Source organism: Ursus arctos, unplaced genomic scaffold (genome assembly GCF_023065955.2).
Source record: "Ursus arctos isolate Adak ecotype North America unplaced genomic scaffold, UrsArc2.0 scaffold_2, whole genome shotgun sequence".
Taxonomy (NCBI): domain Eukaryota; kingdom Metazoa; phylum Chordata; class Mammalia; order Carnivora; family Ursidae; genus Ursus; species Ursus arctos.
In genome coordinates, this window is record NW_026622874.1 from 74,603,257 (window position 1) to 74,615,652 (window position 12,396).

General features: G+C 49.5%; 1 protein-coding gene across 1 annotated transcript in view; it reads right to left on the reverse strand.

Moving 5' to 3' along the window:
• LOC113270878 (uncharacterized) overlaps positions 1-12,396 on the reverse strand; it is a 144,956-nt gene that overhangs the window by 86,472 nt on the left and 46,088 nt on the right. The window contains exons 24-29 of the mRNA XM_057315114.1: positions 11,857-12,012; positions 11,349-11,482; positions 10,050-10,208; positions 2,769-2,949; positions 1,777-1,988; positions 14-202 (exon numbers count right to left, since the gene is read on the reverse strand). Of these exons, the coding sequence (XP_057171097.1) occupies positions 14-202; positions 1,777-1,988; positions 2,769-2,949; positions 10,050-10,208; positions 11,349-11,482; positions 11,857-12,012 (1,031 nt within the window). The remainder of the gene's footprint in view (positions 1-13; positions 203-1,776; positions 1,989-2,768; positions 2,950-10,049; positions 10,209-11,348; positions 11,483-11,856; positions 12,013-12,396) is intronic.

A 12,396-nucleotide genomic window follows, 5' to 3' on the forward strand; every position in this document is an offset into this window, starting at 1 on the left:
CGCCTGGACCCACCTGATCCTTGCGCCTGTAGGCGGCTGTTAGGTTCGTCTCCTGCCGGGGGCCCTTCAGCCAGCAGTGAAGTATCTTAAGGTCCTGGCTGTTCTCCGCGTGGATCGCGCTCTGCACTGTGGCACTCCAGGCTGATTCTATGTCACTCCGGCTGCGGAAGAGGCTCCGTGCCACGGTCGTCACCGTGGATACCTACAGTGAGGCAGGGGAGGCTGACCAAAGCCTTTGCACACCCTATGCCCCCCCCTGGAGTGCCCCTTCTCCCCAGTCTCACTTGGGGAACTCCTACTCATCCTTCAAAACCCCACCGACACCATCTCTGTGAGGCCTTTCCCAACGGGTCTGGGCAGAATTGGTTGTTCCCTACAGGGTCTCGAGGAACAAGGACAAACTTCCCTCCCGCTCTCAGCCCTGAGCCGAGAGAGAATCTCAAGTATCAGTTATTAGAGAAGGTAACTCCCTTCCCTCTCTCCCCTCTTTGGCTCAGAAAAGGAATCTGATCTCACTGGGCTGCTATTATTAGCAGGCAGGGTCTCTGTGTCCCAAGGGGCACACACCTGCAGGTGGCCTCCTCCCCCTGCATCATCGCTACGGTCTTCAGAGCCCTGGGAAGAGCTGGGGGACAGACAGCACTACAGCTCTATGCAGGGCTGTGCACCCCAGCCCACAGCCCCGGGCACAAACCCCATCAGGAATAGCACGACACCTGGACCCTGTAGGCCACTGTCCCCTGTTCACACAGCTCAGGGCCTCCCCAGTGGAGATAATGGGATCAAAATGGGGTTTAAGCACGACCGACCCTGCCCCCCCCACCACATACTAGAACTCCAGAACACCTTGTCCCATAGGTCACTGACCTTGGGTCTCCCCCCAGGACCTGCAGGCGCCCACTGCCACCTTCCCGTTTCAGTGAAAGTCCCCTCCTTCCACCCAGCTGCTTGGACCAAAACCTTGGGGTCATTTAGGTCTTGTCTTGCGCTCCCTCTGCACTGCCCATTCACCAGCAAATCTCTCAGCAAACCGATCAGCTCCCCCTGCAAACTCGTCCCGGAACGTGGACACCTGCTACCATCTCTGCGGCCACCTCCCGGGACAGGCCACCATTGGGCCCCCAGCTGGGGTCTGAGGAGCTGGCGGGCTGACCCCACCCTGCTACCACTCAGCCCCTGCCTCAGAGGGGACACTGCTGTCCCCAGGGGGGCCCAGAGCTGCCTCATTCTGGGTCCAAGTCAGGCCCAGACCCCCTGCTGTATCCACTTGTCCTCCCAACACGGGGAGAGGATATGTGCCAGGTTCCCTCGGGGGACACTGGGACATATTTCCCGGGATGGTTTTCTTCCAAACTGTTAATGCCTCAGAGATCAAACAGGTGCAAAGAAGCACACTCCATCCCACCCAGCAGTTGGTATAAAACTGATCTACGACCTTGAAGTGTTCATTCTGGTGTTCGGCAAAGGCCTGATGTCTACTTGTTTCCGAGTTCCCCCTCAACCTGCTTTCATATTTTAATCTATTAGCTGCTAAGAAAGAATATGGAAAATTGAGGGGTAGGGTGGGGAGGGGTCCACTCTCCCAAATTCACTTGGCAAGTAATTCTGAAGACTGTCAACATCGGGTCATCCACACCGCCCACCCTGTGACCTGGCAGCAGCCCTGGGGGCTGTTCTCCCTCTGCAGGCAACAAATTCTAGACGGCAGGGAATCGGCCTCCTGGGCCGCTAGTCCAGCGGCGGGGAGGGGAGCGGGGCGTGGCCGAGCATGCGCACCCGGAGGTACGTGGTAGCCGGGGTGTAGATGTGGACCTTGCCCTCCCTGTCGATGCCCTGGTTCCTGTAGGCCACGTTCATCACCAGGTTCTTGAGGGTCCAGGCCTTGCCCAGCGTCAGCTCCAGGACAGCCTGGCACGTGGGTCGGTGGGGCCAGTACAGCCTGTGAGCCGCGGAGACCATCAGCCACGGACTATCCAGGTTCAAGGCTCCTGCAAGAGGCAGAGAGGGAGAAGTGGGTGCAACCAGCATGGAAAGACCTACTGCCAGGTACCAAGAGGTCCCTGCAGCCTCATCACAGTTTACAGAACGCTGATCATGTTCTGAAACGGGACAGGGGTGATACAGGTGTGTGCACCTGTCAGAACTCATTCAACGGTACCCTGGAGACGTGTGCGTTCCACTCCAGTTAAGGGGTGAAATGTACGGAGGTCCACAGCTTACTCTGAACCGCGCCGACAAATAACATGGATGGATAAGGGGATAGATATGTGGGAGTAAAATGTTAACGGCCGAATCTGGGTTGACAGTATGTTAACGATAGAATCCATTGCAGTTTTCTGTAGGTTTGACGATTTTCATAGGGACATGGTGGACAAAAGAAATGCACGAAGAGGTTGGAGAGGGGGCACAGGTATGTGGTAATAAAGAACGTGGCCTTTACTTTCCAAGCTGTGACCTCTTTGAGCCTATGCTGTCGTTATCTGTAAAATGGGTACAATAAGACTGCTCGCTGGGGACTGGGACAGAGCAAGCGCTCATTGAGAAGAGTAAATACGGGGCCACCAGAGAAGACAGGAGAATCAGGCAAGGGGCTCTGCTGCGGAGAGTAAGCAGTCGGGATCTAATTGCAAGCGTCACGGGACACATGAAAGGTCTGAGTCTTGACAGCCAGACCAACACAAAGAAAGGTTCTTCCAGGTAACGAGCAGAGGCCTGGGGGGCCAGAAACCTCACCTGCTAGCCAAAGAGTCTCCCAAGAGGACGCTCACCTTCCCACTTCCACAGGGTAGCCCGAGACGCGTCCTTCCACCACAGGCCGGCCACAAGAGGCAGCCGCCCGTTGTACTGCGTCTTCAGGTGCGTGCTGGTCTCCACGTGCGGCTGGCGAAGGCTCGAGTGATACAGCTGCGCTCGGAACTCCACCTGCCTCGCAGGCGCCTGCAGCGCAACCTGGAGAAGACCCGAGCTCAAGATGCTCATCGGGTCACTCCACTCCCAATCTAGAACATTCCACCGGCTCACCACCACAGCCAGGGGTGGGCCTGAGGTCCCTGGTTATCAGCAACTGCCCAGCCCACTCCCCAAGAATCCCTGTACCCATTAGCCATCGCTCCCCATTGCCCTGGAAACCATGAATCTACCTTCTGTTTCTATGGATTCCCCTGTTCTGGGCAGTTCATGTAGGTGGAATCAGAACACGTGGCCTTACGTGTCTGGCTTCTTTCACTCGGCATGATGATTTCAAGATCCACGCACGGTGTATTATAGCATGCATCAGAACTTTATTCCTTTTTATCGCTGAACAATATTCTGTTGTATGGATAAATCGTATTTTATTTATCCATTCCTTGTTGAAGAGTATTTGTGCTGTTTCTCCTTTTTAGCTCTTATGAATAATACTCTATCTAAATATTCCATACATATTTGTGTGAACACGGGTTTTGAATTCTCTCCAGTACCTAGAATGGTTACGTCATACGGTAACTCTGTTAATGTTTTAAAGATACACCAAACTGTCTTTCCATATCGTCCTACCATTTTATGATCCCAACGAATATACGAGAGTTCTAACATCTGCATATTGTCACCAACACTTGTTGTCTTTTCTGTGTTTAGCCTTGCTCGTGGGTTTGTAGCAGGATCTCTCTGTGACGTCGATCTCCCTGACCATGTCGGCCATCGTTTCGTGTGCTTATTGGTCATGCGGATACCTTTGGTGAAGAAATATCTATTCAAGTCCTCTGTCTTTTTCTTGCTGGGTTGTAAGAGTTATCTTATATTTGGGGGAAAAAAATTCCTTATCAGACATATAACTTGTCGCTATTTTCTTCCATTCTATGGGTTGCTTCTCTTTCTCGATGGAGTCTTTGGAAGCACAAACTTTTTAAATTTTGATGAAGCCCAATGTGTCAGTTTTTGTTTTGTTAATATGTTTTTAACAGTGTCTTAGCTCAGAAACCTTTGCCTATTCTAAGGTCATAAAGATTCACTTTTATGTCTTCTTCCAAGAGTTTTGTAGTTCTTCAGTTTAGGTCTATGAAGTGGTTTGCATTCGTTTTTATATATGGTCTTGGGTAAGCGTCCAACTTCGTTCTTTTGCACGTGGATATCCAGTGGTACCAGCGCTATATGGTCTTGGGTAAGCGTCCAACTTCGTTCTTTTGCACGTGGATATCCAGTGGTACCAGCGCTCGTCGTGGAAAAGACTATTCTTTCCCCTTCTCAGTGGTCTTGGCGGCCTTGTCAAAAATCAGCTAGCTGTAAATATAAGGGCTTATTTCAGGACTCCCACTTCTACTCCATTGGTCCGTATGTCTATCCTTATGCCACTAGCATGCTGTCCTAACTACCAGAGCTTTGTAGTAAATTTTGAAATTACAAAGAATGAGTTCTCCAACTTTTTCTTCTTTTTCAAGGTGGTTTGGGCTATTCTGTGTCCCTTGTAATTCCATATGAATTTTAGGATCAGCTTGTCAATTTCAACAAAAAGAGATCGCGTGGGTTTTGATAGGGATAGACAGGGACTATTGAATCTGTAGATGAATTTGGGAAATTTTGCCATTTTAACATTCATTTTATGATCAAGGAACATGGGACCTCTTTCCATTTATTTCAGTTTTCCTTAATTTCTTCCAACAACGTTTTGTGGTTTTCAGAGTATTAGTTTTACTTTCTTTTGTTACATTTATGCTGAAGTATTTATCCTTTTTTGACACTACTGCAAATGGAATTCTTAATTTCATTTTCACAGTTTTCATTGCTAGTGTAGAGAAATACAACTGACTTTCGTATATTTATGTCATCTGCTGCAACTTTAAGGAACTCATTTATTTGTTTAAAAGATTTTATTTATTTATTCGACAGAGATAGAGACAGCCAGCGAGAGAGGGAACACAAGCAGGGGGAGTGGGAGAGGAAGAAGCAGGCTCCTAGCGGAGGAGCCTGATGTGGGGCTCGATCCCAGAGCACCGGGATCACGCCCTGAGCCGAAGGCAGACGCTTAACCGCTGTGCCACCCAGGCGCCCCTTAAGGAACTCATTTATTAGCTCTAATAGATTTTTTTGTGGATTAATTAGGGTCTTCGACATATAACATAATGTCATCTGTAAGCAGAAATAGTTCTACTTCTTCCTTTCCAATCTGGATGCCTTTTCTTTCTTTTTCTTGCCTAACTGCAGTAGCAAAAACCTCCGGTACAATGTTTAACAGAGGTGGTGACAGCAGACATCTGTCTTCTTCCTGATCTTAGAGGGAAAGCAGTCAGTCTTTTATTATTAAGTATATCGTTGGCTGTGGATTTGGTATCGATGGTCTCTATCAGGCTGAGGAAGTGCTCTTCCATTACTCGTCTATTGGGTGTTTTGATCATGAAAGGGTATGTTTTGCCAAATGCTTTTTCTGCTTCTGTTGAGATGATCGTGTGGTTTCCATCCTTCACTCTATGAATATGGTGTATTACCCTGATTGACTTTCAAATGTGAAACCAACCTTGGATTCCGGGGATAAATACCATTTGGTCATGTTGTGTAATTCTATTTACTCATATCTTGCTGAATTCAGTTTGGTAGTGTTTTCTTGAGGGTTTTGTATCTATATTTATAAGAGGTCTTTAGGTTTTCTTTTCTCATGATGTCCTGGTCTGGTTTGGGCATCAGGGTGACACTACTGGCCTCACAGAATAAACTGGGAAGTGTTTCTCTTCTTGACTAATCATTTGGTAAATTATTTTCTAGTCAATTAATTCTAGCACAATCCAGTCCAGCCGAGACGTTAAGAGCCTAAGGTGTGCAATGAGATGCACTGGAGTTTCAATTCCAATCCCGCCACATAGTAGCTGTGAGACCTCAGACGCGTCCCAATTTCTCCTCGGCAGAATGAGGCTAGTGGTTGCTTCACAGGGGTTAAATGAAATAACAACACATCTGAAACACAGCCTGGCAGTAATAAATGGCTCATCACTGCTCACTCTGCCCTTCCCTCTTCTGTTCCCTGTCAGATTTTTAAGGATAAATAGTATCTCACGCGTGTTTCCCCAGAACCTAGCATGGCGTCTGCCACACTTGAGAAGGCTTGCAGAAGCAAGCCGTCTTTTATCTCTTCTAAAACCTTTGGGACCAGATCTTTCCAGAAATAAGAAATTTTCACAATCTAGAATAGGCACATAATGCATGTACTGCAATTATATAAAGTACTCCTTCTAATCAAGTCAAAATTCCATTTTTTTCCCAATCTCAATACAAAAATGCCGTCTCTGGAAAGGGTAATGCAATGGTAGAAAAAATACAGAGAAGATGGTACTCAGCCTTATTAAGTGACCAGGGAAATGCAAATTCAAACAACAAGGTAACCTTCCCATCTGGATCAGCAACTTTTTCCAATGTCCAAAGTCAAGTATTGGCAAGAGTATGGAAATCGCTCCTCGTGGACATGGCTAGAGGGGACGGTGACGGGTTCGAACATTTCGGAGGCCAAACTGTCACCAGGCAGCAAATTAAAAATATCAATTTCAAAACCCAGAAACTACGCATTATGACGTGTGCCCCAGAGACCGTGGCACACGTGCACCCAGGGAGGCGCGCCCAAGGACATGCAGGAGAGCGCCACCAGAAACCAGGAGCGTGCAATGGGCACATAAAATGGAACACAGCTACGGCTGGAGCATGATGCGGGAGTTTCAAAGAATAGAGTAGATCTCTACAAAGTAACAAGAAAGTTCTCCAACACCCACAGCGGAAGGACGCACACCGCAAGACTCGCCAAACGAAAGAGCCTGTGACCGGCACACAGAGCAAAAGAACAGAAAGAGAGCTCCTTTCCAGCGCCCTAGAACGTAAATGCTCCTTCCTCCAGGCAGCTGAGGAGGGGACTGGGATGCAAGACGGAAGCAGAGAAAGGAATTTTAGCTTCATTTCAAATGCGACATTTTTGTCACCAGGGGAATTTATTCACACAGTATTGGTATTTAAAAGCAATGTAGTACTTGGGAATAAAGTTAACCAAGGAGGCCAAAGACTTGCAAGCTGGAAATGACACAGCGTTGCTGGAAGCAATGAGAGAAGATGCGAATACATGGTAGGTTGTCCTGTGTTCGTAGATGGAAAGGCTAAATACTGGTAAGATGTCAGTACTCGCCAGAGCAACCTATAGATTGAACTCGATCCCCGTCAAAATCGCAATGGCATTTTCGCATGTGTGGCAGAAACAGAAAAATCCACCCTGAAATTCATATGGGATCTCAAGGCGCCCCGAACAGCCCAAACAATCTTGAAAAAGCAGTGCGAAGTTGGAGGTGTCCCAAAGCTACAGTAATCAGCAGTACGGCAGTGACAGACAGACAGACAGACCGACCAACGGAATAGAACGGGGCGTTCCAGAATAAACTCTTTTATCTGTGATCCGATGATTCTCCACCAGCACGCCAGGCGCACTCCGTGGGGGAGAGTGCAGCCTGTCGGACACCTGCGGCTGGGACCCGCGGACATCCACACGCAAGAGAACGCACTGGATGCTTACCTCACACCACACGCAAAAACTAACTCAAAATGGCTCAAAGACTTAAACGTTAAGAGCTGAAACTACAAGATGTTTGGAAGAAAGCATAGGGGAAAAACTACAACACCGGATGTGGAGAGGATTTCTCAGGACACTCCAAACCCGGGCCACAAAAGTAAAAAGATCAATCAGACCGCCCGCACAGGTAAACTTTTGCGGATCGAAGGATGCTTGCTGCCCACAGACGGAATGGAGAGCACATCTGCCAACTGTGTATCTGGTAAGAGGTTAATACCCAGAATGTATCAAGAACTCTTACAACTCGGTAACAACAAAGCAAACAACCGGATTCAAAAATGGGCCAAGGCAGAAATGGACCCTCGGCTCTTTGGGCAACTAATATTTGATAAAGCAGGAAAAAACATCCGGTGGGAAAAAGACAGTCTCTTCAATAAATGGTGCTGGGAAAATTGGACAGCTACATGCAAAAGAATGAAACTTGACCACTCTCTCACACCATACACAAAAATAAACTCCAAATGGATGAAAGACCTCGATGTGAGACAGGAATCCATCAAAATTCTAGAGGAGAACATAGGCAGCAACCTCTACGACATCGGCCAAAGCAACCTTTTTCATGACACATCCCCAAAGGCAAGAGAAACAAAAGATAAAATGAATTTATGGGACTTCATCAAGATTAAAAGTTTCTGCACATCCAAGGAAACAGTCAGAAAAACTAAGAGGCAGCCCACGGAATGGGAGAATATATTTGCAAATGACACTACAGATAAAGGACTGGTATCCAAGATCTACAAAGAACTTCTCAAACTCAATACACGAGAAACAAATAAACAAATCAAAAAATGGGCAGAAGATATGAACAGACACTTTTCCAATGAAGACATACAAATGGCTAACAGACACATGAAAAAATGTTCAAAATCATTAGCCATCAAGGAAATTCAAATCAAAACCACACTGAGATACCACCTTACGCCAGTTAGAATGGCAAAAATAGACAAGGCAAGAAACAACAATTGTTGGAGAGGATGTGGAGAAAGGGGATCCCTCCTACATTGTTGGTGGGAATGCAAGTTGGTACAGCCACTCTGGAAAACCGTGTGGAGGTCCCTTAAAAAGTTAAAAATTGAGCTACCCTATGATCCAGCCATTGCACTACTGGGTGTTTACCCCAAAGATACAGACGTAGTGAAGAGAAGGGCCATATGCACCCCAATGTTCATAGCAGCAATGTCCACAATAGCTAAATCGTGGAAGGAGCCGAGATGCCCTGCAACAGATGACTGGATTAAGAAGTTGTGGTCCATATATACAATGGAATATTACTCAGCAATCAGAAAGAACGAGTTCTCAACATTTGCTACAACATGGACGGCACTGGAGGAGATAATGCTAAGTGAAATAAGTCAAGCAGAGAAAGACAACTATCATATGATTTCTCTCATCTATGGAACATAAGAACTAGAATGATCAGTAGGGGAAGAAAGGGATAAAGAAAGGGGGGGTAATCAGAAGGGGGAATGAAGCGTGAGAGACTATGGACTATGAGAAACAAACTGAGGACTTCAGAGGGGAGGGGGGTGGGGGAATGGGATAGACTGGTGATGGGTAGTAAGGAGGGCACGTATTGCATGGTGCACTGGGTGTTATACACAACTAATGAATCATCGAGCTTTACATCAGAAACCAGGGATGTACTGTATGGTGACTAACATAATAAAAAATCATTATTAATAAAAAAAAAAAAAAACAAAAAAAACAAAACAAAAATGGGCCAAGGACTTAAATAGACCCTTCTCTGAAGAAGATAAACCCAAGGCCGACAAGGGCACAGAAAAGATCTCAACATCACTCAGCGCTAGGGAAATGGCCATCAAAACCACAATGGGGTACCCCTCACCCCCATTTAGCATGGCTACCGTCCAAAATGACAGGAAATAACGAGCATCGGGGGGAGCACGGAGCAGGGAGTTCTAGAACAGGGACAGAGCTTCACGATTACAAGATGAAGCAGTTCTGGGGACGGATGATGGTACCAGCTGCGTGACACTGTGATGCAACCAATGACACTGAACCTTACACCTAAAAATGGCAGAAATGGTCAAGTTTATGTTATATATATTTTACCACAATTAAAACAATTTTTCAAACAACTTAAACACAAACACATAAGCGCGTGCCTTACGGTAGCACATGGCCTGTCGAGCGGCTAAGCGCTCACGTATTTGTTACTTACCAGAAACAGATAACCCCCCAGGAAAATCTGAAAGTAAAGCCCTTTCCCAAATGCACTAATAGCTGGAAATCTGTGTTTCCCGAGCCCCCTTGCAGATGACTGATTGCAAATATCCTTGCAGGTGAGCGCCACCCCCCCCCACCGGCCCGCCTTGCAGATGTTAGACTCCCCCGGGGACATGGGGACTGGAGGTGGGAAAGAGGTAAGGCCGTGGAGTTTGAGCCAGCAGCATCCTTGTGGGGGCCTGCAGATGAGGGGGGGGGGTGCCCAGGGGCCCCCAGGCGAGGTGGGGCTCACCTCCATGAAGTAATTTCTCAGGGCCGGACCCGAGTCGTTCTGGAAGGTCTGGCTGACACGGAGTTGCCGCTTACTGCTGCTCTCATTCCAGCGCACCCCGTAGCTCACCTCCAGTTGTGAGTGCAGGTGGCCCAAGCCCTCCTCATGTCGCAGCTGAACCTGGGGACACACCCCACCAGGGAGATTGCCGAGAAAGCCTTGTCTGCCCCGTCCCCGGGCCTCCTCACTGCCACCCACCCTGGGGGAGGCCGGCTTGTGTCTCTGGGGAGACAGTTCCAGAGGAGAATGGGCTTTGCATTTTGTTTTTGCAAGACAGTGCGCCGGAATATGGGTCACCTGCCTATTTTGTTGGTACCCCTTAAATGCTGAGCCTGAGACGAGGGGCTCATGGGCCTCACCCTGGTCCATGGCCTCATAGCAGGCTGAAAGAGCCAGCAGCCGTGGGAAAATGGCTCCAACCCCACGGCCCTCTGCTCCGTTCTCTCCCACAGCAGCATCTAACTCCCTGGATAGACTCCAAGCAGACCAGGGTTTTACACCTGCCATCCTGCTGCCTTCTCCTATCTCCGAACCAGGTCAAGGCAACACAGGTTCATTCATTTATTCCTTCACTGAACACATTTCTCCCAAGTACCAAGTAAGATGATGCCCAGCACTGGACGCCAGATACCCGAGAATAAAGAATCAAGAAGACCCCACACTCACAGGGGTAAGATTCCAGCAGGAGAGGCAAACATGAACTAAGTAAATTAACAAAGTCCCAGCAGCTTGCTTCTCCCTTTTGCTCACCCTGCCAGCCACCCTGGTCAACTGCTAGGTCCTATTGTTCCATTTCTCCCTCCTGCCCCAGGACCTTTGCACTTGCCATTCCCCCTGCCCGCAGCATGCTTCCATAGCAGCAGAACTGTTGCAGGCTTTCATTTTTAGCTTCAGATTTCTTTTTCACAAAGAAGCCTTCCCCATCGCCCCATCCAAACTAGACTGCCCACTGTCATGTTTGCTCAGCCTCTGCCCTGGCTACCACCCGTGTCACTTATGGGTCTCTTGGCTTGGTCTGTCTCTCTCTGCCCCCGCCCAGCAATGCGATGGCACAGACCAAGTGCTGCCGTGAGCACAGCTCTCCCCCAGGTGCTAGACATACAGCAGGTGTCCAATAAAGACCAACGGAACCAATGTGCAGAAGCCTGAGACTGAAGCTCTGATTCTAGCTCCATTCCCATATGTGACCTTGAGCAAACCCCTCTCTGTGAGGATGAGCTCCGGGCTCTCTCCAAACTCCCGCCCAGCCAGGGCACCCACCTTGTGGCTGAGTGCGGGGATCTGAGTGCAGTGGAACTCGTGGCTCAGCTCCAGCTCGTAGGCCACCTCGGAGCCCCCACGCGCCTGCATCTTCTGGCTGGTGCTGCACTCCTGGGCCAGCTGCCTCGCCTGACCTGTGCGGGGCAACGCAGAGACCCCTGCCCGTCCTCCGCCAGCAGCCCTCCCTCCCCATTCCAGGGAGAGGAGCATCCAGCCGGTCTCGGCCACCCCCCGGGCCCCCAGGCCTGCTCCGATCTGCTCCGCTTAATGTCACTCATTGGAACCTATGGCTGGAGAGGTTTTAAAAGCCAGGCTTCTGTCCCCCAAACACACACGCAACTTTTTTTTTTTTTTTTAACTGGCAGGTGCTCAACGGCTAAGGAACAGTGTGGTGAGGGCAAAACAAGGTGACAAGGTGGCACTTCAGCCCTCAGAGCCAGAGCCCCAGGAGATGCTGCAGGTCCTGCCCCCTCCCACCTCGCCCCCAGCCCGGCATGCGGCACCGTACCCAGTAGGCCGTACTTGATCCTCAAGGAGCTGGTCCAGACGTGGCTGTGCCGCTGCAGCAGCCCCTGGAGGTGCAGTCCCACGACACCGGGCACGGAGAGCTCGCCGCCCAGGGCCACCCCCTGCAGCCCAGCCTCCGCCTTCTTCTCCAGCAGCGCTGTGCGGGGGCAGGGGTGAGAGCGGCCAGTGTGGTACGGCCGTGGCCCACACCCCGAGATGGACACCCCACCCCAGCACCAGGCAAGGCAAGGAAATGGGAACTGCCCAGGGAGCCCGGGGGTGGGGGGTTCCGGTCTCTTCCCGAGTCTCTGCTGAGGAACCCTGGGGTCCGAGCACTCACAGCATTAACCTGTTGGCAACTATCTGTGGCTCAATAGTCACTTTTGTGGATGCAGGCCAAAAGGTTTAGATAAAATAGAACAAAACAAGACAGTGCGGAAGGACAGAAGGACAGCGCCTTCTAGGCCACCGGGTAAATCTCACCTTCTGAAACTTGCTCCTGCTACACGGACCTTCAGCCACATCACGCACGTCGCTGGGC